Source organism: Acromyrmex echinatior, chromosome 1, assembly GCF_024713525.1.
Source record: "Acromyrmex echinatior isolate Ae372 chromosome 1, ASM2471352v2, whole genome shotgun sequence".
In the NCBI taxonomy this organism is placed as follows: Eukaryota; Metazoa; Arthropoda; class Insecta; order Hymenoptera; family Formicidae; genus Acromyrmex; species Acromyrmex echinatior.
The window spans coordinates 14,156,851-14,181,663 of record NC_141852.1 but is presented as its reverse complement, the minus strand read 5'-3'; the positions used below and the strand labels follow the sequence as shown (position 1 = coordinate 14,181,663).

At 35.1% G+C, this 24,813-nt stretch overlaps 2 protein-coding genes across 8 annotated transcripts in view; one reads left to right on the top strand and one right to left on the bottom strand.

Moving 5' to 3' along the window:
* Window positions 1–24,813, top strand: part of LOC147910988 (uncharacterized) — a 320,664-nt gene that overhangs the window by 47,444 nt on the left and 248,407 nt on the right. For 4 of the 6 annotated variants that reach the window (XR_015547234.1, XR_015547235.1, XR_015547232.1 and 1 more), the window contains one exon: window positions 16,940–17,003. The exons of the other annotated variants lie outside the window; for them this stretch is intronic. Coding sequence is in view for 1 of the 4 variants with exons in the window: in XM_087412854.1 (XP_087268980.1) it covers window positions 16,940–16,972 (33 nt within the window). In the remaining 3 variants the exon portion in view is untranslated. The remainder of the gene's footprint in view (window positions 1–16,939; window positions 17,004–24,813) is intronic. 6 annotated transcript variants of the gene reach the window in all.
* Window positions 1–24,813, bottom strand: part of LOC105146923 (LIM domain only protein 3) — a 121,854-nt gene that overhangs the window by 13,860 nt on the left and 83,181 nt on the right. The window contains exons 5-6 of one of the 2 annotated variants that reach the window (XM_087412841.1): window positions 4,369–4,525; window positions 97–4,219 (exon numbers count right to left, since the gene is read on the bottom strand). In XM_087412841.1, the coding sequence (XP_087268967.1) occupies window positions 4,133–4,219; window positions 4,369–4,525 (244 nt within the window). In that variant the 3' untranslated portion in view covers window positions 97–4,132. Of the gene's footprint in view, window positions 1–96; window positions 4,220–4,368; window positions 4,526–24,813 lie in introns of those variants that run through there. The other variant, XM_011057570.2, reaches the window with a different exon arrangement.

Here is a 24,813-nt window from a genome sequence, read left to right as displayed (position 1 = left end):
TCGTTCCAAACTCTCTCGTCGTGTCTTTCTCTTTCTCGTTCTTACCCCGTGTCTATATTCCCCGTTATGTTTCCCCTTTCAGTCCTCTCCCTGCCGTTCTCCACTGAGTCCCAAGGGGAAAATTAGACCGAAATAAAAGTTCTCGCCAATTTTTAAGCGCGTTACACTTGTCTCTAAGGAGGATGAGATTACGCGGCTCGATCGAAGCTCCTCGTCGGGAAACGGAGCTAAAAACTCCAATGAGTCTTTTCGCCGTCGTTACTATTTGCGGAGCAACGGCGTTTTTTCTTTAATTGACTTTCTTCTAAAGATACGAGCTTCTCAACTTCTTTATCCCGGAATTATTTCTGGATATCAAAAAGTAAACTTTTTAATATTCGGATGAAGTTATTAATTACACTTAAATGGAGCGTCTCGCGTCGTCTAACAATAGAAAAACTATCGATTTTGAAGCAATCCCTGTGCATAAAACTCGCATTTCAACATATGATAAAGTTTCAATAGGTCGACTAAGATATCGGAAACGATCCATCATCCGTCTCTCCACCGAGACAACTCGATTGTCGATGCTGACGGCTGAAGGCGGTCCAGTCTCGCCACTTCCTTTCATTCCCTCGACTCTCCCTCTCTCGATTCACCCTAGATCAGGCATACTCGAGTTATTCGTAAGCAACATTCTCCGGCATTATTCGCCAAAAGCGCGGTGGATTCTCCCAGGGCGGCTGAGAAAGATTGGGACAGCTGTCTGTTCTCAGGCAATCAGAAAAAACTACCTTCCTACCTTCCCTTCCTTCCTTCCACCATCCGTCGACGGTACTTCGCCGCGGCTTAAGGAGAGTACAAGGGTGGCAGCTGCCTCCAGGACGAGCACCCTCTTCGCGGTTTTTAAGAATCTTAACGCCTTTCTCTCTTTATATCTCCATCTTCTGTCTCTCTTACATGCTTTATAGCTGCTCTCAGTTTCGTTCTTGTATTTTATCAGCATTAAATCTAACGAGAGCCAAACATTTTTTCTTTTAGAATTTTTTTCTTGTCGTATTAGTACTAAAAGAATATCTTAATTGATCTAAATTCACGTATTGACATTTTACTTCAATCATTTATTTGTGCACGATCATATTTGCGACCTTATTTCCATCTGACACAAAAGAGTGTTGCAATACATGTGTTAATTCCTCTTATTTAGATGCAAAATATGAAACGACCCTCGGGTTAACTAGTAGATATCTTGAGTGTTCTCCGCGATCGAAGATATTCACGCTCCAGAAACGAGATGTCAAGAGGGATCCATCAGGCTTTAGCGTAATAGATGCGCAGACGACATTAGCATGCCACGCCGATTATTGGCATTAGTCTGCCATCCCGTTATTTCGCACACCGGTCATTTATAACCCGTAAACCCTCCGAGCGAATCGATATTGCGTGTGAAAGCTGCTGGATCGCGCAATATCGCGGAATACACCGCGGACGTGCCAATTTTTTCCGATTGACGGTACCAGAAATTTACACGAGGAAAAAAAACAACAGCATCGATTTCCTCGTGTCGGGCAATAAAAAATATCTCGTATTAATTAAAGCGACACGTCTTTTATACCGTTCGAGAATTGACGAGTTCACGAATTTTTAGACGCGAGACGTCATGTTCGATCTCACCGAGGTAGATTTGCGCGCGCCTGAGGGTTTCTGAAAAATGTTTATACGATACACTGCTAAATTTGTTTAAGTCGCTACCGGCTACACTATATATAGCGTAATATTAAATGTTATATAATATTAAACGTTATATAATATTAAATTTGTTCAATGTTTAATGTAAAATAACGATATATTGAGTAGGAGCAGTGGTGACGTAAATTAGGTTAAATTTGACACTATAGATTTAATAGTGTATACTCTTACATTTATGTGAGTCGATAGTTCTTTAAATATTATAAGCGACGTACTCACACGCACGTACGCACGCTCGCACGCACGACCCACGAATAGAGTCGCAAGGGTTACCAACCCCTGAATTACACGCAGCTCGCTCGCGAAGGCGGTTAAGGGTAGCGAATTTGCATATTATAAGTAGTACATGTTATCGAGCTTGATATCATCGAGGTGGGGACCTCGTTATTCTGTGCATGCATACAATTCGAGCGTGCGACGAGTATCTATGGTCTTAGATCGCTTCTAAGAGGCGTTTAGAAGATTCAAACTCTCGCGACAAACACTTTAGCATAGCTTGTTAACGATTTTCTAATAAAGGAGATGACGGCGAGCGATATTATTAGCAGTGATTGTCGATGACGCGTTTAACAACTTAATTTTCGTGAGAGAAATTCGTTTTACATAAAAATAAATAAAAAGATTCGTGTCTTTTTATAGAAAAAATGTTTATAGAAAAAATGGCTTTGCTGTATTAAAAAATTTAATTAGATATAAATCTCAAAATAATTTTGTTAAACTATCAAAATAATTATTAAGCTGATCAATTGTTAAAATGTCAAGATTTTTTAGCATTGCTCATCATGTTTGATAATCCTAAACTGTTAAATTTATAATGTTAAATTATACCCAAGTTGAGTTTTTAATCATTTCTATAGGTCGCTACTGCTCCTATGCCATATTAATTTAAAACAATGAAGTTAACAATTTAACTCAAGAATGTATTAAATTTTTAGCTCATTTATTAAGTGCATACATTACTATGGACTAACTTTAAAACTAACTAGAAAAATAGATTGATTAATTGATTTATATCTTGACACATGTGAAAGTTAAAAATGATAAAACGTTATTTTCAACTCAAGAAATTAAGTTATCATTGCTTCTTTTGATCTCTAATAGTAATTATTTTGATGATCCAAAATTATTTTTAGATCCGTATGTAGCTAAATTTTAGATACTTCATTAAAATTCTTTGCGTATAGATTTTTATTGATTATTTTGAACATAAATGGAATATAATAACAAATTCTAATATTACAATAATAAAATAGTCTTTTTCTACCTATGTTAGTATTAATTTGGTCATTACTTCTAAGTAAATATCGCGAATTAGAATACGTGACAAGTTATTGTGCAAGGAAGACGGTGAAATCCTTGCAAGACGGCACCCGGATTAAATGGATAGGCTCCTAAGGTCGAGTAGGACGTGGTCCTTCGTGCGGCAGGAGCTTAAGATATTGTTTCGAAGCAACGCTGTTGCCTTAGGATAATCAAGAAGACTTAATCCCGACAAGCTTAACGCCGATGAGTTCATAATTCTGGACGTTCCTTCTCGTGAAACTCACCTCTCTCCTCCTTGCTTGTCATTTGTGCTTTATTATCACAGTTTTTACACATATTTTCACTTTGATTACATAATTAAATACATTATGCACTAGGAAAAAAATGTAGTGTCTTCAACAAAACTGTTTAGTTGAGGCATTTTTAAACAGTAATCAAATATTTTATTTGTATAACAAAAAATTTAATTGCTTTTGCAAAATAATTTCTTTGCTTTCTTTGTAACTAACAAAAATATTTGTTTGTACTAAGTAAATAATTTAGTTTGCATAAAATTACAGTTTTGTTTGATACATTTTATATATTCATACAACTAAAAATGTTTGTTTGGTATATTTCAACCAAATTTTTGTTATAATAAAATTTTGGTTCATAAAACAAAACATTTTGCCTAGTGTGTATATTTTTTCATAATTTTCCAGAAAGAAAAATTTATTTGCTAAAAATATTTTTCTACTTTTTTAAATATTCTTTTAAATCTTGTTATACTTGCTTCACAATCGATAGAAAATTTAAGATTATTTTCTCGCGTCATAAAAGTTCTTAAATTACTTTTTCAGTTAATAAAAAATTCGCTATTATAAGAAACTGTTTCAATGATCTCGTAGTTTTATAAAATAGCTTTCAGAAGTCTAACGATCTTCGCGAAGAGTAAATTCTTTTGCACGCTTCCGAGCGAAGTAGGAGCGAATCGTTAAGGCATGCGACGAAGCTTGCTTAACGGGTAGAGCTTAATTAATAAGGACACGCGATATCCTAACTCGTAAGACGATGGTAGGATGATAAAGCATAGCTAAAGCCCTCGGGGGAGTCCTTTGTTGTCGAGAGGGTCAGGACAGGCGACCTGCCACTTTAACCCGCCTTAAGGGGTTGCGCCTTGAGGAGTTCGAAACCTTGCGAGTTTGAAATCCGATGGCCAGGGTCCAGAAAGGAGATTCCACGATGCGCTCTATTGTATTTTACATAAAGTTATCTCGTAACGAAAATATGTCTGTTGATCGATAGACATGTACTCTCTATAACAACGTAAACCTATAACTCGTCCTATCGTTGTGCGCAAGTTTTACAGATAATAGAAACAAATGCAAATTGTTTTACCGGCGGCTGAAGATGGGTCACTTGTCTCTTGATGTGTGCCAAAGTTGCGCTAGGCGGAGGATGCAAGGCCATATTGGCAAAAACCAGCCTCTCCTCGTAATCGTACTCGCAGAGGATCTTGTTATCACAGAGATAAAATCTGTCGCCCACGCAAAATCTGCAATCAGAAATTAATTTTGTTGTGTTACAATGTTATGCATAGTAAAAAAAAACATTTTATACTCGTGTCAAAATCGGTCTTTGTTAAAATACGTTAAATTTTTACAATGATATCTGAGATTAATTTAATATAATATGATTATTTTATTTGAATATTTTGCGTTAAATTGATATTCGACATTTTTTAGATACTAAAATAACATAATTTATGAGTAAGTGAACAGTAGCAGAAAAATTTATATTTTAAAACGTAAGTTTTAAGATAAATAAATTAAATGTGTTAATCAGGTAAGATAAATAATTTGATTTTTGGTCAAAGTAAATCTAGTGCTTAAGCACAATATTTCTGTATATATAATTTATATATTTATTCAATTCTGCGCAAATCGCGCGTTGAAATCTTATTTAGTCTTAAAATCATCAACATAACTAAAAAAGATTTCAGCGATTTGCAGAAGAATTGGATATATATATATATAAATTCATCGAAATACATATTTAAGTATTAAAATCCGCTTTGATTGAAAATGGATTAATTCTCTTAATTGATTTAGTCTCGTCAGTTTTAATTTTGAATTATAATTGTTTACATGTGTTAGTTTAATATTTTATGAAGAAGAAATATGATTTTACAATTTGCTGTGTTAATGTGTTATAATATGTTAATTTTTTACATAATATTTGTATAATTATTTCATCTGCAATCTGGATCTTTTTTGCCCAGTCCATTTGTTTTACTGTTCTAGAATTTCAAAAAATGTGAAAAAATTCAAGATTCTTTTCAACATCCCTATTATATTACTAATAGTTTTAACACAAACATTAAAATTCTCATTTAATAAAAATTGAAATTTCAGCAAAAAAAATGGGGAAGAAATTTAAAAATGAAATTTTGTTTGTGCCAAAAGAGACTCAGATTGCAAAAGGAAGGTTAAATTAATACAAAAGAATGAATGAGTCATTTGAGACATGTAAAATGTGTTAAATTTAACGCAAATTCTTCAACTACATTATTTTGGATCGAGAATGCATGATCTTGGTGAAATTATCACCATGTTAAAAAAACTAGGAGGAAATAGCGAATAAACGAAGATATACATTATCATATTGATTCACAATTTAGAAGTGGCGAAGGAACAGGAAGAAATTCCGTTTACGAGTTACACGAAATCGGTAGAGCGGTAAAGTGCTAATTTCTTTTAAGGTCACTTTCCGTTTTTGCTCCGCCGAGGAAATTGCTAGAAAATAAAAACAAGCGGCGAAACGCCGCCCCTCATCCACTTTTTCCGGCGTCTCTCAAGACTCTTAAATGTAAATTTTCAGTCGATTCCCAGACATCGTACTCAGATTATCCACGATTGGAAATCTCTGCACTTCTCCCACATTCTTACTTTCTTCTTTCCCTTTACAAGTTTTAACTTTCTTCTTTATTGATAAGGTATTTACCCTTCAGACCTGATTTTATTGAAACCATGTTAAAAAAAGTTTTTTGTCTAATTCAATTCAATTCACCTTAATAAGCAATTCATATACTAAACAATTAATTTTTAAAATTAAAAGTTTGACTTTTTTTTCAACATATATACATTATTATGTATATTTCAGATGATATTGATAGAATAGAAATAATTTCAATGGATAATGTCTTTAATTTCTCGTGTGCACGTATAATGTACGCAAGGTCTGAAGGGATTAAACAATGTCGTCTGATACGACAAAAGATCCTTTAGCAGATCGTGTACAAGTTTGACGTCTGTCCATTCTCGAATGTCAACGAATAAAATCCGAGAGACGGAAGAGTGTATTTTAAAATTCAGCGTATAAAAGTCCGGGATTTTGGAGTAATCCGACACGATATACATACCGCTGCACGCGGATTTCGGGATGGCGGCGAGGTACCGAACGTGCTCGGTTTGCGATATCAGAGAAATAAGGTTGCCACCGAGGGTTATACGCATCGACCAACTGTCGCTCTCGCGAAGGGGTGGGCGGGCTGGCGGGACCTTTAAAATCAAAGATTTCACATTTTTCGTTTTTATTGCCGGTTTAAAAGTCAATTTTTTCTCTACCGCGTTCTTTTGAGGGAGAAAGCGTCCGTATAAAGGACGTTACGCCGGAAATGCTAAAGAGCCATGAAAGGGGGCTCGTAAGAACGGCCGGCGCTTCCACCACGTCACAATGGATCGGAGATCCACGAGGGACGCGAAAATCGTTTTGCTAGGATCCACGGGGTCTTGAAAATTCCCGTCAGGCGCCGGGCACATCACTCTCCGGACGTTATACATACCGCGTATCGATCGCGTGATATGACAGGCGTGTTCGCGCGATTTGTCTTACAGAAGAGTCTCGCGGAACTTTCAGTCTTCTTTGGGACACGTCGAATCCCTCGAATATCATTAATGTAGATCATTCGGCGAGAATCTACCCTCGTCTTTATTTTTTATAAGGCTTCGGATATTGCTACATTATCTTTGATTTTATGCTATTTTTTTTAACTCTTAACGATCCAATAAAAGGAACATATCCTGAGTATTTGCAGTTGAAACAATTTTCGATAAGTTATATGTTTGTTTCAAATGTAATAATGTACACGAAAATTTTTCATATAATATTGCGACCGTGATCACTGATTGATTTAAAAAGTTTTCACGCACATCTTTGTTAAAACTTTGTATTGAATTTTTAACGTATTATTTTATCATTAGTGTTTATTTTTTAACAGCAAAATAACGTAATTTATGAGTAAGTGAAATAACAAAAATAATACATTTTAAAATTTACATTTAAAGAGAAACGAATATTTATGTTAATTTAATATGTCATATAAATATTAATTTTTCTGAGAAAATATACTTTTACAATTTGCTTACAAACTATGTCAATGTTACATTTTTTATTAACACATATTTGTGTTACCTTCTGTTCTCCTAAAAAAATTATTTTTAGATTTAGCTGAATTTTTAGATACTTCAAAACTATTATAAACTGTTATAAACTGTTTACTTTAAAACTTCCAACTTTCTTTCCAACTTTTAATTATATAAAAATTTTTTAATTACAAAAATCTTTTAAACTATGCATCACTTACTTTAGTTGGATTTGAAACATATAGCTCGAAAAAAAAGCGTACCTCGATACTGGCAATGCTTCTCAACGAAACGAGCGACTTTCTGTCAAAGACGTCGATGAGCCGTGTAAACTCCACATCAGTGCAAATGTCGGGAGTAAAACCTCTATACCTTCACGTTTGTAATTCACTGGTGAATAATAAAAGCATTTTTTCGGTAAGGAAATGGTAGAAGGGTACATCGGCTACATATGGCCATTGCGTATTCAACGGATGTGCTGTCCCGCGCATGAGATCCTGTTTCGGTTTTATGTCGGGATTTCTCTGTCGAGTGGTTTATACTGGCGCTTATGTAAATGCAGACGTGATTTTTTTCAGCACCTACTCGAGCCACCTGAACGAGCGCGCGCGGTACATTTGTAGCATTCGAAACGAGCCGCTTGGCCGACGTCTCCTTTCGAGAGAACCATGAAATCGTAATGAGATTTTACGACATATCCGGTAGAATCTGCATTTTTTTCCGGTAGACTCAGCGACGCGTCTTCGCGGCCGCTGAGCAATTTGTACGTCGAAATCAATGCACGCAAGTCGGCATACCTATTTTACATATAAAATTTGATTTGATATAAAATAATGAATGTACAACGTGATTGTGTAAAATTGTGCAAAACCCTGTAAAATTGTGTAAAATTGTACTTTCTTCGAAGTTTATTTAGCTGTGATAATTTTGATGAAATATCTGCGAAAAGTATAATATTTTTTCTAAAAGTGATTATCTATCGTGTAATAGTAACCGAAAGACATTTATGATACACTGTAAATGAGAACAAATTTGAGTTGATTGAAGTTCTTGATACAGATTTCTGTGAATACAGCTTATCGATTACGGTTTCAAAACAAAGTATTTGATCGACAATCATATTAGTTATGAGAAGTTAAGACTGTATTAGAGATTATTATTGATACAGATTCTATTATAAGCTTTTGCTATAATCAATACAGGTTTACTGCGATTACAGTTAGATTAGTTTCAAAACAGAGTATTTGATTACGCATAAATCGTATTAGTTACATCATTTTGTACATAACTTTGATTTTGTTCATTACGGTTAAAGATTTTTGCTATCCGTCGTTGATTTGGAAATATAAAGACGAGAAGTTACAGGACATCCGAGATTATTGATACAGAGATTATTGATACAGAGATTATTGATTCTGCTGTAAATATAGGTTTACTGATTACATTATAGTTCTAAAACGGAGTATTTAATTGCATTAAATCGTATTAATTATCTCATTTGGCATACAAACTCACCAATTTTGTTCATCGCCGTTAAAGATTTTCGTTGATTCAGAAATATAAATACGAAGTGTAATACGAATGCAACAAAGTCCATGTTAGAAACTCGATTCAAAATAGCAAGCGACGATTTTATATTTAGTTTGATTGGCGACGGTATAATTGAACTTAAAATATCTGCCTGATCAGCACGTGAATCCGCGATGTCTCGATCGATAGTCGAGTGTGGGTTAATCGTAATATATAAATACGCTCCTTTGTCCAGTGAAATTAGGACACCCTGTCGGGTACCCGAGGTATATTAACGATTTTGTACGTACAAGTTTAGCAATCGTTATCGATTGCGTCTATTCAATTAAATGCTTGAATTAATTACACTGAATGATCCGTTTATCTCGTGAAAAAAGTTCAATGCATCCTTAAAATATGAAGCTTCAACTTAGAATCGTCCTCCTCCGATTTCTTCTATGAAGAAATATTGGATAATCTATCGTTCGTTTAGGCAATGCGATTTTTGACACGGTACAGACATCTCGTTTTGTAGGAATAAAAGGAATGAAAGGGGACGAAGAAGAAGCGAGAAGGAGAGGGCACACACACACAATGTGCGATCGGAACATGTAACCACCATAAAAAGCAATGCGTCCTCGTAACAGGGTACGATAAGTACCGAGCTACGGAACAAAATCGATCCTGGGGGCAGCTTCGAATCATGTACCATAAAAAGGAACATTACTGAGCGTAGGTGCGAGAGGAGTGAGGGATGAGAGAATTTTGTTGGAGCGACAGGAAAGAACGATCCTTTATAATGGTGTCGTGATTTCGCGTCTAGATATGCGCTATATTTCCCCGATAAACGCTGTTTCTGTAATCTGCAACGCTAAACGTTCGAGACATTAGTATCGCCGGTCATTTTCAGAGCTTTGTATCGTTTACGTATCCTGGCGAAGCAAAGATCAAACATATATGTTTCAAAAGAACTTTTTTATTTATATCTGATATAGATTAGAAGAAACAAGGGCAGTAGTTTAATTATATAGTAATTATTATATTTAAATGACTAATAGATATAAATAACATCATCGGTCTATGGGATATATTTCATGACCCAGGCGAATGAGATATTTGACGGTGATATCGGTTATTGTAGATTTCATTGAATTAAAGTACGAGCAGGAATAGTTTCCATGTTGGAATTTATAGAATGAAATACAATAGGGCTGCTTAATATAACACACATTACATACACACACACACATACGCGCGCGCGCGTAAAAATTTTAATCTTGAAGGTGTACAATATTAGTTAAAAGTATCAACCGAAAAAGCCAATATTAGCAAAAAATTTGAGTCATAAATGTCTAACCCAATCGCAAAAAACAAAACAAATAAATTGACTTATCTAAAAATTTCAATTTATATGCGAATTTTCTTGATACTACCATCTTACAATCGTTTCAATTATTTGTTATTAAATGTATGTAGCACTTAGAAAATTGTTGGTGTTTTCGTGTTTATCACGATAAAGGTTTTGCCACACAAAATCTCAAGTCATCAATAATACGATAAGGCATTATGCGAATCAACATTTTGGATTTGCTACTTTATGTCATTGTCTTATTATCGTTCTCTACTGCGATTAATTGATTAGCTTACTATTTACGTCTTACTGCCTTATGTTTTTTTTTATCGTAGCCTTTGTGCAATAAAATGATCAGATTTTGCTGCAATTTTAGATAAATAAGTTTTAAACAAGTGAGTGGATCTAAATGAATTTTTGCACAAACATTTATTAGAATTTTATTAGTATATATGTATAAAAAAATTAATTTAGTTTGTAATACTGCTTCCCCATCAAATTTGCAAATAAGTATATACATAAAAATCAAGACAAACAAAAAATTAAATAAGTTTCAAACCAAGAGAATTGTATTCAAATTTTACACAAATATTCAAATGTAATAATAGAACAATTTATGAAATTTTTATATTTTTAATAATATTTTTTACATATGACGCACACACATATCCTTAATGGAATCATTTTGGAAAATAAATTGTCAGAAGACTTGTTGGCCAAACTGTTAAATGATCGAAACGCAACGCTGCTAAGTCGAGAGAAAGCCTCCGAGATTCGTCGGCAAACAGTGCGAGCTCCGCAACATGGGACGGGAAACCCCAAACGGTAACACTTTGGTGGTAGTCAAGATCGGAGGGAGAAGTAGAGGTTTGCTTGAAGTCGAAGAGGGTCGCGTGGAATGAATTCCGTACTGTACTCGATCGTGAAGTCTTCTCCAAGAACAAAGAAGGAGAGAGTGAGAAAGGGAGGGGCAGAGAGAGAGAGAGAGAGAGAGAGAGAGAGAGAGAGAGAGAATGTGTCTAGATCGAGGCAGATAGGTATATATAGGTGTGTGTTGCTTATATATAGATAGACAGGAGGGAGAGAAAGCCAGGAAAATGTCTATACTGCTCGTAGTTGGTGGTGCTCGTACTCAATTTGCATCAAACTATGAAGAGACAGACACCAGCAACCGTCCTCTCGTCCCCTCATGCCTACTCCTGGGGTCGCCACTCTCTAACACCTGATGGTGCCGCGCCTCCGTCCTCTCGCGCGAAGCCCCGCAGCCGAGACTAACGCGTTTAGCAGAGACTCGAACCCCTAATCAGATCTCCCGACGGCAACGGGCTTTCTAAGGTGCCGCTAAGTGTGAAGTTAATGGAGTCAAGACGTCGCGCCGAGATGCAAAATTCTCGCTGTGCGCGACTACCCGGGATTTATATCGCTACCTAATGCAGAGGATATTCTTCATTTATCTTGATGCCTTGACCTGTCGAAAAGCAAACAAATGCTAGGTAGAAGATTCTATAATAACTGAACTTGTCAATTATTTTTTCGCTTTTTTGTTATATCTTATATATTATTAATAAAATATGGCTGTTATCGTATATTATTTTTATTTGTTACATGAAAAGAACAAGTTGCTGAAGTATCTAAAAATTTATAGCTAGATGCAGATTTGAAAATAGTTTTATTTTAAATAGTATTTTTAGATTACTTAGCAAACCATTCTTTCCGTATATAATTATTACTATATAAAATATTTAAAGTCATAACATAGATTTCATAATATTAGTTAATTGAATTATTTTCTTCATAAATCAGTGAAAACTCATGTCGTCTATCAGTTGACATTTATGATTGCACCATTGAACAGTTACCTCTCGCTCGCGTACTTTGTTGCGATAATGGCTGCTTACCTAGCGCGTTCTCCTGTTAATTAATTCAGACTGTCAGGGTATCGGGGAACCGTGGCGCGCTAATTCGATCAGCAGTGAATTCGCTCGCTCCGGTGGCGAGGGCTCTCGCCGTCAGGTTTCCGGGGAAGTACGAGGAGGAGAGCCTTCGCTTCCACGACGGATTTGCTCCGCAGACAGTTGACGTCGCTATCTAAATGTCACTCCAGAAGCGTGTCGGAATGCCACTCGATAACACAAAGCGGCAGGGCGCGCCGTCTCGAATCACGTCTCATTGTCCGACGTGCGATCCGCGATCGCATGCGCGAACGATGGACGGATGCCGAGGACTTCCGCGTCGCTATCGCGCGCGAGGCGACGTTTGAACAAGATTCGCCGGGGAGAATATCTTGCGCGTGTCATTTTCAACAAGGCGAAATTCTGATGAATCGCAGCCTCAACGTTGCACGTTGCTTGCTTACATACTGTTCAATTCATAATGTCAAATTTCAAGGATGCATGGATGCAATTTTGCTAAAGAATCTAAAAATTTGATTAAATATAGATCTAAAAATAATTTTATTTGATTATCAAAATAATTTTGCAGGAATAATTTTGCAGAATCTTAAATATGATAAGCAATGCTGCAAAATGTTTTGATATTTTAGCAATCAATTTTGTCATCCTATCTAATTATTTTAATGATCCAGTAAAATAATTTTTCAGATTTGTATCTAGTCAAATTTTTAGATTCTTCAGCAAAATTGCTCTTTCAAAAGCTAAGATTGAGAAAGTTACTTTTGTATAGTAACTTGTTACTATTATGCATTATTTATTGAAAGTAAATTATTATTTGTTACTTTTCGATTCGTTATTTTTAATCGTTATAAATAATGAGTTACTTTTTTTATATAAAGAACGCGTGATGGTGATAACTTTTAAACCAAATTATTATTATAAAAAGTAACTTGCGTTATTTAGTTTCCATCCCTGTAAATTATTCAATTTTCACTACTCTTATTTAAATAATATGTCGTTAATTTAACTAAAATAATGGAGTTACACAATTTAACTTAAGAAAATATATGTAAAATATATGTTTGACTCAAATTTTTTTTTTACTATTTACTAAGTGCATATGTTAGTATGGACATTTATTTTGAAATAGAAAAGGATTTATTTGCATTTTGATACATGCTCACATGTGTTAAAAATAACAAAATATTATTTAATTTAAGAGATTGGGTTATCATATGCTTATTTTGATATTGCACATTTTGATATTGATTGTGTACGAAAGCACGATATTTTATTAATGAAAATTCCGACAAAATGCCGTTAATTTTATCTGTTTGTATCATTGTAAAAATTTAACTAAAGTCTTGAAAAAATTTTTTCGGAGCGGGGAAATTGATTAATAAACATACGGCGAGTTGTATAAATGTTTCTAATATTTTAAATTCTTGAATCGATCGTAAGATACAATCAGTTTCTGTTTAACGATTAATAATTTAATCACAAGACCGAGTATTAATTTAGCTATGATTATTTTCATTATTTATTAACTATGATATATTACTAATTATTTAATAACCACAATTACTAATCACTTGATTGCTTAGTAAATATACTCGATATCCATTAATTTGATTGCATATTTAGTCAATTCTGTATTATATTAATTTGTTGAATAAAGAACATATTTTTTACTTTTAAATTAAAATACGTTTCAAGTTTAAGAAAAATGGCTGGTAAATGTATGTCCTCCTATGTATAGTTTATTAAATATATAGAATGTGTAGCTTGTGATAATACGTTAAAAATTGAATAATACTTTTGAATCATCTATGTATTTTTTTCAAAGAAGCTACGCGGTTTGCGGGTTATCTCTATGTTTTGATACGTCGTTAAATGTTAACGTGAACATTGCAGTTCACTTTTACTAGGATGAGAAGCAACCTGATACAATTACTTGGATAATAAATATATTATAATGTATTACTATCCAATGGAGTATCACGACTAAGCCGAAACTTTGTCTGGAAGATGTGAAGTTTAGTTCTGTGCTAGTCGCAGAGCACATTTTCGCAAAGCGAGCACGGAAACGTGTAGAAATCGTCGCTATTAACCATTCCGGCCGAGCGTTCAACCGTAAAGCACGCGGGGGGAACATTCGTCTTTCTATTAATTTCTACGCGGCGCGAAATTACGCGCGTCGGCCGACCCTAAGCCATATTAATATCGTAGATTACGAAGGAAATTAAGACAGCGATGGGTCGCAGATACCGCGGTGGGACTCGCCGTTGTTCCTTTGTTACTTATGGCAAAAGGGTTGAGTTGAGGAGAGCCGTTAAATCGCTCTGCATCTCACACGGTTGAGAATAGCGTCGCATAATATTGACTGAAAAAACACATTAGACTGTAATAATAATATCGCAGCTCTTGAATATTAAAGAATAGAAAAATTCATACATTACTTGATTCTAGACTGTTGAGTCTATTCTGTCTATTTCTTTTTATTTGCGATAATTACAAAGAATACAAGATATCTGCTGCAAATCCGATAAAGAAAGTTTTCACTTTAAAAATCATGGAATTTCTTTTGTTGTAATTTTTTGAGGAAATTTTTGAATACGCAAGTTTTTGTGATTTATTGTAGAGACTCTCTAATAAGAGTTATGAAATAACGTCCCCAATTTTAACTGGTGCCATTTCTCAGCAAAATAATGGATGTAATGTGACTGCGTTGTACATATATTATCACAGTCGTATCATTTTAAATATAATATGACTGTACACTATATGTACACTACTACAATTATACTGTTTTTATCGAAAAGTGGCATCGTCAATCTAACCTTAATGTTATTTCGTGATTCTTATTAGAGAATCTATAATTTATTGGATATCTCAAAAACAATCGAAATTACATCGCGTTTGTTAACAATGCCAGTTTATAATATTATATTCTGAATTTATTGAAATTACATCACTAGAGATTTGAAGGTTCGACGCAAACAATCATTATCCTATACTTTGCTCGAACGACTGTTCTCATTTATGGCACCATCGAGCTCGCGGCGCATTGATACGATGGAAAGCCGATAAGAACATGATGCGGTTAAGTATTATGCCCGATCGGCCGGGTCTATCTCGCGTACGTCGAACGTCTTCTTCTTCGCCGAGAATCGATTACTGTCGCCCCCGTAACGGCAGAAAAACTTTCAAGACGCGACGGAATCACATCAAAGATTATTTCCGCCAATAAAATGGAAGTCAAGTCTTGGTCGGGGAGGCATTCCGTGAATCGCTCGGTGCGGCATAACAAGACGGAGACGATGGTAAATCGAAGAGGGGGAGGTTGACGGTCGGGCGGTTAAGGACTGTCTAAAGGGTGGCTCATAGAGAGAAGAAGACTGGCAAGCCTGGCAATAAATCTATGGTCGCCCGAAGCGAGTACTTATCGGCTCGCCAAGATCGCCGTCGACGTCACGAGTCGCGTGAAATCCCCGGCGGGCTCTCGTCTTCTTCAAATTGACGTCGCAGTTCGAAGCGAGATCGAGATCTGACGTAACGAGCAGCAACTACGGCGACGTTCTGTCGGATACTTGCGTGAGCACACGTATCAGCATGCAGAATCGAGCAAGGGTGAAATGGAGTTTCGGATAAGTTAGCTTTTCCCCGAACATCATTGTTGATAATGAAGCATTAATTTTGTGTGATAAAAATCTTTACTGTACGGGAAGAACAGTTTTGCTGAAGTATTTAAAATGTTTTGTCGCTTACACTTCCACTTACTTAAATTGCGTCACGAGTTGTGTTATTTTTCAACTGTATTGCCGCGTTTTTTTCCATATGAAAAGAACAGTTTTGCCGAAGTACTTAAATATTTAGCTAAATACAAATCTGAAAATAATTGTGTAAAACCATCAAAATAATTATGTAGGACATTCAAGCAAGATGAGCATTACTGCAAAAAGTTTGGAATTCTAGCAACTGCAATTTGAGCGTCCTACATAATTATTTTGACAGTCCAACAAAATTATTTTCAGTATCTCTGTATTTCAACTAAATTTTTAAATACTTCAGCAAACTCATTATTTCTATGTGACTAATGAAGTAATAACTTTATTATTATTCATTTTTAATCTTTAGTACACATAATAATTTTTTGGTTCTTTACTATACACGAAGGTTATTTGTGTCTTGGATTAATTTCCATCACTTTTATAACTAGGTATATATAATAACAAATTTGTATTAAGGGATTTTATTTTAATATTACTTTTACTTTAATATTACATATATTTTAATATTTTTAGGAAGTATTTAAAAAAATGTTGTATTAAAGATTGTATATTAAAAAAACGAAAGGGTAGATTTTAAGTTATTTAGCCAGATATTACTTCTAGTATGTCAAAGAAAAGAAATGTGCAAGAATGGCCCAATTATGTATTATAGAGTTAATAGAAATCGTGCAACGCAAATTTTCATGATGAGAAAATCTATGGCAACAATTTAGTTGATATAAACAGATATTTTCGTTATTTACAAAGCTAAAAAGTATTGAATAGAAGAACTAATTTTTTCGTATAAATGAAACACCCGATTGCTGTTATAATAAAATATCAATTTTATTTAACTTAGTAACTTCTTTTTTCTAATGTGTATATGAAAAACAAACATTATTATAAATTTAATACAGATTCACGAATATTCATAAACTTTTTTTATTCACTTTATATTTGTCGTCATTATTTTCTCAAGCTAACCGTCGGAACTAACCATCACTGTCTTATATGTTCTTGCAGGTGCGCGTGATAGATATAATGGGTCGACGTTGAAGAAGGCTGAAGTCCGGATAGTAGTACGCCGGTGAGTCGGATTAAATATGACTTACGGGGTAGTACTTAAGTTCTCTTGGCGTTACGTAGCTCCTCGTGTAACGTAACCGACCGCGCCAACTTCAGGATAGGGCGAGACCCTGGGTGCGTGTAGTCGGATCGGAGAGCAAAGTTACCATATCGCGCGCCTCCGTGTAGTCGTGACCGGCGGGCATTGTCAAGGTTTCGTTCGGGTAAGTTTGTCGGCCCCGTGATTTCACTCCAGGCGGATTCGCCCGGATTATCATCAAGGTGCACTCGAGAGAGAACTTGATGTAAGCTCTACAGGAATACTTATCGGTATTGATTGATAATGCCAATATTGTTCCTTTCTCGAACATTACCAGATTAGAAATCTAATTATTTATTCAACATGTAGGAAATATTTAAATAGAGAGAAACTTAGATCTGATACTTCTTGAAATATCGCGGTATTGACTGCGCTTGTTAATTATTAATTCTGTCAGTTACTAGCCACAAGTACTTTCGCTTCGTCGAATTATGTTTAATGTTCGATCGTCGGATGATGGTCGAGCGTGCTATGAATTTTGCAACAATTTGGTATGGTGTTGTCAACGATCTTCCGCATCAAACGCAAGGGAACACTGAGCGAAATGTATACAGTGAAGTGTACAGGACATTTAAAAAGCGTTGATTCAATTTTACGCTCAAAAGCGAGGTTCGCTACCCTCGATCCATAGTCGAGCGCTGTGGATGACAGGGATACCGGTAGTGGTGTTGACGTCTATAATTCGACTGGAAAATATCAGAACAAGTTGCGTAATCCCGCGAGAAATATCCGACTGTCTCAATCTTGGCCAAATGAGATATTTTTTAATTTTTTGTTTAATTTCAATGTAATCGCAAAACGATTTCTCTTTGATAATCCTTATTTGATTTTTGTAAAATTTATTTAAAACATGAAACAAGATGAATACGCATCAATGTAATCAAACGAAAAAATAGTAACTTAAAATAGAAAGAGAAATTTAATCCTTAATTTCATTCTTAATTTAATTTCTAATGATGAAATCTTATTAGGTGTTGGAATTAATTCGTAGCGTTTTACAAGTGATGGGAAGTACTTTCATTAATGTATTTTTTAATGCTCATGTGAAATAAATAACATTCTTTCATTAAAAAACGCTACGAATTAATTCCAACACCTAATAGCAAATATACATTCGAAATTTCTAAAGACATTGTTTTCAAAAATAATTCTGTTCTTTTTAGCTGAATTTTTTCATTTTTTTCTCTTTTTTTCTCCCGTTTGAAGAGGAAAAAAGTTCAGCTAAAAAAAAAACAGATTTAATGTTTAGAATTAAATTTCCTGTTTGATTTAAGTTAGCGTCCTTATATTTAATTATACTCTGCGTACATTCAATAGCTGTCATTAGCATATAGCATATATAGCAAATATATTTATGCATATTTGACACATTGTATTGATACAAATATTTGTATAAAGATGTTGTCTAAAAAATGCTTTCCTAGGCTCTTTAGAAGACAAGCAGCTTAATTTATGGCGGACTTAATCAACAAATTGGTCCCCCAAGGGTCCTCAGTCTTCCGGCGCAATGCCGTGAACACGCATAATTCAAAGTTGCACGGACCGCAGTCTAATTATTCAATCTTGTCGAGAGAGTTAGCTTGCAGAAGCCCGTTGAAAACTTCGAATTCCGTTAGCATTCGCGAGACCGCGTTTTGCTTGAGAGCGAAAGAGAAACTATCCTTGAAAAAAGATATTGATGTATCGTTAATTTCACTCGATTTATTTGGGAGCAAATGTTGACGGATTATGACGTTGCGCAAGTTGTCGGCGAAGTTTTACCTCGTTCAGAATTTCAACCTAAATAAGCTGATAGCTTCCTTATCCTTTAGCCTCTACCTCCGGCTGACGGCCTTATCTTCTATAGGGCAGCTTGTTTGACTTCCGGCGATGTCTCCTCCTGACCGGACGCATTTGATAACTTGAACACCGCGAGTCTATCTCGGAGAGAGACTCCGGAGAGACGGACGATAGAGAGAACAAGTACGATAGAGTAAGCAAGCAAGAGATCGAAAGACAGGCTTGCTACCAGGCTTAGTCAAACCTAATCCTTTCCGTGGGTTGGTTTTGCATTAAGTAAAGTCCATCGACTTGGCTGGAAACTTATATGCGCTGTTCTCTCGCTGTTCTCGCGTATTCTTTCGATGAAAAGTTTCTTTAAAGTCGTAGAATACGCGAAAGAAAAATGATTTTGCTGAAATATCTAAAATTTAGCTAAATATAAATCTGAAAATAATTTTGTTTGAATAAATCAACGTAGAATGTTTTTAAGCTGGCTGCTACAAATTTTTTGCAGCAATTTTTATGCTTGAAATCCTATACAATTATTTCGATGGTTCAACAAAATTATTTTCAGATCTTATATTTAGTTAAATTTTTTAAATTCTGCATGGAAAAAGCGATTTTATTGAAGCATCTAAATATCTAAAAGTTTAATTAAATACAGATCTGAGAATAATTTTGTCAGACTATATTATATATTAAAATAATTATATATTCAAGCTAGTTGCTAGAATGTTAAAACTTTTTGTAGCATTGCTCACTATACTTGAAATTCTTACGTTTATTTGAATAGTCCAATAAAATTATTTTCAGTGCTATATTTTTAGATTTTACTTGAACAAGGTTGTTTTTTTCCGTGTATTTTCACGATACATAAACGAGGTATCTTCTGAATCGTCATAACTTTTTTGCTGCTTTAAGTAGGAAGATAATCCGAAGTTTGAACCGGCTTTCTTTACGGCCTGATGTCCGAGTCCATCGAACATTAAGAACGAGAAAAAAAAGGAGGTTAATCCACGAGAGCGAGGTAACGGCCATATTTCTCAATAAACAATAAATCAGCGGGGTCGCCAAGGTATAACGCCCCTTCTTATGGATCTACCTTCTCTTTCATTCTTGACCTCATCGTCTTCTCTCTGAAATAAACCCTCTCTCGCTTCATCGCTCATTCTCTTATTCCCTCTCGTTCGCTTACATCGTTCTCTCTTTCCTCTCTTCTCTTTCTATCGTTCAGCGAGTCTCCAGGCCCCATTAATCTATGGTTATCTACGGCCCGCGTTGGATAAGTGCGTCGGAATGAGCCATTTCACCCTTGGGAGTTCGAATCCATCCTCCACCCTCGTAAGGGAAGGCCATCGACTGGCCCTTGGGCATCCTCTTTTGCTCCCGCGATGAGCTGTGCAAAACTCGTTCCTTAACGAGATCGTAACGACGACGGATGCTCGCGTCGGGCAAAAATGAGACGTCTTACTTGAAGGAATCGAGATTCGCTTCATGTAAGACGTTGCAAACTGTATACTGTATCGCGAATTCTTGAAAAATATTTTTATCCTCCGGAGTTGACGGTGAGTCTATTGAATCTACTCAATTAAATCTCTTTGTTCAAAATATAATAAAACAATTTTTTTATATTACATCTGCAAATTTAGATTATTCTTATATATTTAGTATTCATTCTTTTTATACGACTTACGTCATTTTGGTTCCTTAAAAAAATTTATTAATTAGTGTCTTTTAATTAACATAAATTACGAATTAAATGATTCTTAGAAATTCATTGTCGGTAACTGTGTTACAGATTTTAACTCCAGAGGATAGACTGATATAATTATCAAAGAAAATCCTGCAAAGTTTATCGCAAAATAAGCTGTCGAAATTACGTGAAGATACAAAACGTAAAAAGACAATGATAAAATTTTCTCTTTTCTTTCCACGTCGCGTGAATAAATTTTGAAACTTCGAAGTAGTATCAAAACGACGTAAAAAGGCACGAGGAACACCAAGTGCTTGCGATAAAACTATGAGAACGCGTAAGATGGTACGCGAACGATCTCGTTCCCTCGTTTCTCGGCTTTCAGGCAGCATCCGGTCGTAGCCTGCACCACTTCGTCTCCTCCACGGTGAATAATGCTCGTAGGTTATCTTTTCACCTTCGAGTCCCGTAAGTAAGGCGGAAAAGCAACCCCTGTCTCTCCGCTCGTTCTCCTGCCCGACCTAACGAACTAAAGAACAAGTTTACTTTGCATGCGTCCCGGCGGCTCGCCAAACCCTCTGTCGTCGACAACGCGGACGACGATGGGCCTCGCCCTTATCGCCGGAAAAGTTAAGTGGAAGAAAATGCGTCGACTAAGAATGCGGGAGGGACGGCGCGGCTCGAAATGGCGGGTAAAGTTGAAATTGATGCACTGGACGGGTGCTAGAATATAGGAAGCTTACGTTCGTTGAAAGCTATTCGTGAGAAAGAGAAAGAGAGAGAGGGAGGAAAAGACGATCATGAAAGCTCGTTTCTCAAAAGTTTTCGCGGCCGTTCCGATGGAACAAAATCGATTATAGAGATGCGTGCGTTAGGTGGTCGCGACATGATGGCTGTACTCGAGCGATGCGTTTATTAGCATAAGTTTATTAGAGTATTATAGAATATAGAATTTATTACTTCAGTTTATATGTTAAGTTAGCTTAGTTTGCACTTTCTTCTCTTTATATGCGAAGGACTTGGTTTATGATTTCTTCTCTTCGATTATAGCAATGGAAAAAGTATCCTAATTTATGGATTTTATTTTAGACTCGCTTTTTTCACTGTATCTTCTACAAATTTTAATGTAAATAAATTAATTTGTTTTCAATTATACAGATTCAAATCTGTAAACGAAAAAAAAGTTTTAATAAGAATGTTAAAAGTTATGCCAAAAAAAATTTTTATAGAAAAATACTAAAATGTTTGTTCGAGTTCAAAAGAGCCATACTGTAATCGAAGATTAATCTCACATCCATTTATACTCTAAAATTAAAGGCTAACTAAAATTTAATAGATAAATATTGCTTGTACTTGAACTTACACTTGAACTTACTTCTTTTTTTATCTTTTGTATTCAGTTTTGTTATTTGGATACCTTACCCTACATGGAAAGAAAGAAATCTAAATTTATAGCTAGATGTAGATCTGAAAATAATTTTGTTGGACCTTGAAAATAATTACATAAGAGTTTCAAGCATGATGAGTAATGCAAAAAGTTTTAAAATTGTAGCAATCAGTTTTAAGTTTTATAATCATTTTGATAATTTAAACAAAATTATTTTAAGATCTATATTTAAATTTTTGGCAAAATCATTCTTTCATAATATTTATATTAATATCATATTTACAATTATTGCATAATTTTTATGCAAAATTCTAGCATTTTCTTTATCATACTGTATCTGTTTTAAGAACAAACAAAGCATAAGTTTATTATAAAACTGCCATTATGATAACTTTTGATATCGCTGCTGATCGAATTTCTGATTAACGAAATTAATAATGAGCGAAAGGAATTTGTAACAATTGTTTGAAATTTATTTCAAAATCGAGAAGTTACATATGATTCGCTCAATCTTTGTGTAATTGGGGGAGTTTCAAGTGTACATCACGTAATCTCACCGTACACCGCGGGAAACTATGTATACGCAATTCAGTGAAACACCGTCGGACGTGACGAGTGACATTATAACGCGCCGTGTCTATCCCTGTCTATTCTTGTTGCGTGCCAGTAGATACAGGATGTCTACGGCAGACTTTGTGTAATTCAGAAACCAAATGCGTCAGAAGGGGTGGAGAATCTTAGTTTGACTATGATATGCCAGAAGCAGACTTGCGAATATCGTTATTCGCGTTTGTTTTGCTCGATCATGAAAGATTCTTTTAACCCTCCGAAGTTGATGATAAAATCTGTAACGTAATTATTGACGCTGAGTACATGAAATCTATTTAGCTCTTTTGTCTATGTATAATTCTCGTTCTTTTCACTATCGTGTTTTATGCATGGGAAAAACAGTTTTACTGAAGTATTTATATTAAAAATTTAGCTAGATACAAATCTAAAAATAATTTTGTTGAATTACTAAAATAATGTAAAATGTTTAAACTGATCGCTAGAATGTCAAAACTTTTTACAGCATTGTTCATCATGTTTGAAATTTCTGCGTAATCATTTTGGTTCAACATAATTATTTTCTATATTTATCTAAATTTTTAAACACTTCAGTAAAATCGTTTCCGCTAAAAATGTAAAAATAATGTAGTACAAGTTTCCACTAAAAATGTAAAAGTAAAATGAGACAACTACAAAATTATTTTTTGTTTTTCGATGAGTAAGATTTATAAAGCATCATAATGAAATTCGCACAAAAGTATAAAAATCTTTATTGTTGTATTCAAATTCTATATAGATACTCAGGTCTATCTATCTATACATTAAAGGTTAATTTGTGTTGATTAAAGCATTCAATAGTTTTAAGGAACTAAAATGACATAACTCATAAAAAAAATAAATATAAAGTTTATTTTAAAACAATAATTTGCAAATGTAAAATAAAATTGTAATGAATCCAACATGAAGGAAATGTGACGTGAACGCAAAAGAATTGCAAAATTTAATTGTGAAATTTATTTCCTGTTTATAACATATTTGGCATTTGTGTATTTGTATAATATATTTTTTATATTGACAATATTTTACATTTGTTGCAAATATTTTTTGTAGCGAATACAAAAAGAATAAATATTTGTTACCTACAAATAATTTATGATCCGTATATATTTGCAAATGGAATTTACCGTTATGATATAGGATCGATTAGCATTCATAGCAAATTTTTTTTCTCCGTGAATATATTTACTATCAGCTTCAGAGGAATTGAATTACTTCAATATCAAGAAAACGGACTAATCACAAAAAATGGTATTCATCTCAACTAAAATTTTTTATGCGCAACAGATTATGTTAAAACATTCAAGAAATAATATCGAAAACTCGTCTAAGAGCTTGAGGAAAACTGCTGCGTGGCCAATCGCGGTGAAAATAAATTCTTCCCATTGACGATAAACATCGGCGCATTGTTTCGGTGCAACGCGCGATCGTGACGAAGCACTGGGTGGGCAGATTATAAATCGCGAAGGCCGCGCGGATGGCGGGGGTGGCTGCCGTTCGATAAATTGGGATTTTATTATCGCTAATAACCATCCAAAATTATTATGCGTTGATATTTATGCGGAGGCTAACCGCCCCTTCCTCCCAGTTTACCCCGCTCGCATATACACACGCGACACGCACCAGCGAGCGCAAACCGCGCCCTTCCGCGCGGGTTTTGGGGGAGCGATTTTGGTGATCGCATTTTGGCTATTATTTACGCGTCGCGTGCATACGGTTTTCGCCTCTACGGGGCTTACGAATGTTTATCGGCAAAAATTAACGGGCAATTTGTTCGGGCGCATTGTCGACGGTAATTATTATTTTATCGACGGTCACGCGCGCACGACCGATCTCTTGTACTCCCTTATTATTTATTGGCCGGCGTTCCGTTTTGCGAACGCACTGAACGCTATTATCGAAAGAGCTCCCAGCAGCGTTATGCAGTTTTGTGCATTAAAACCGACCGCGATATCGTCGACGCGTTTAATTTCATGTCATGTATTATGGCGTGTCAGATACGCTCGTGGAATAAGAAATTCAGATTGCATTAATGATAAAAGCGATCAAATCAGTAGTTACGCAAATTTGTCAATTTTTCTTCGCGACAGAAACATGTTTTTTTTTTACAAGGAACTCGACAAGAAATGACGTAAAAATATGGAATTTTTTTAGTGTTAATCGTTGTGCAGAACGTTTATTGCCACGAGGGTAAACCGCACTCCCGCATTTCTCACTCACCGAATTGGCATAAAGAGGGGAAGCGCAGATCAATTTACGACGCTCATTACATTACAATCGATTCG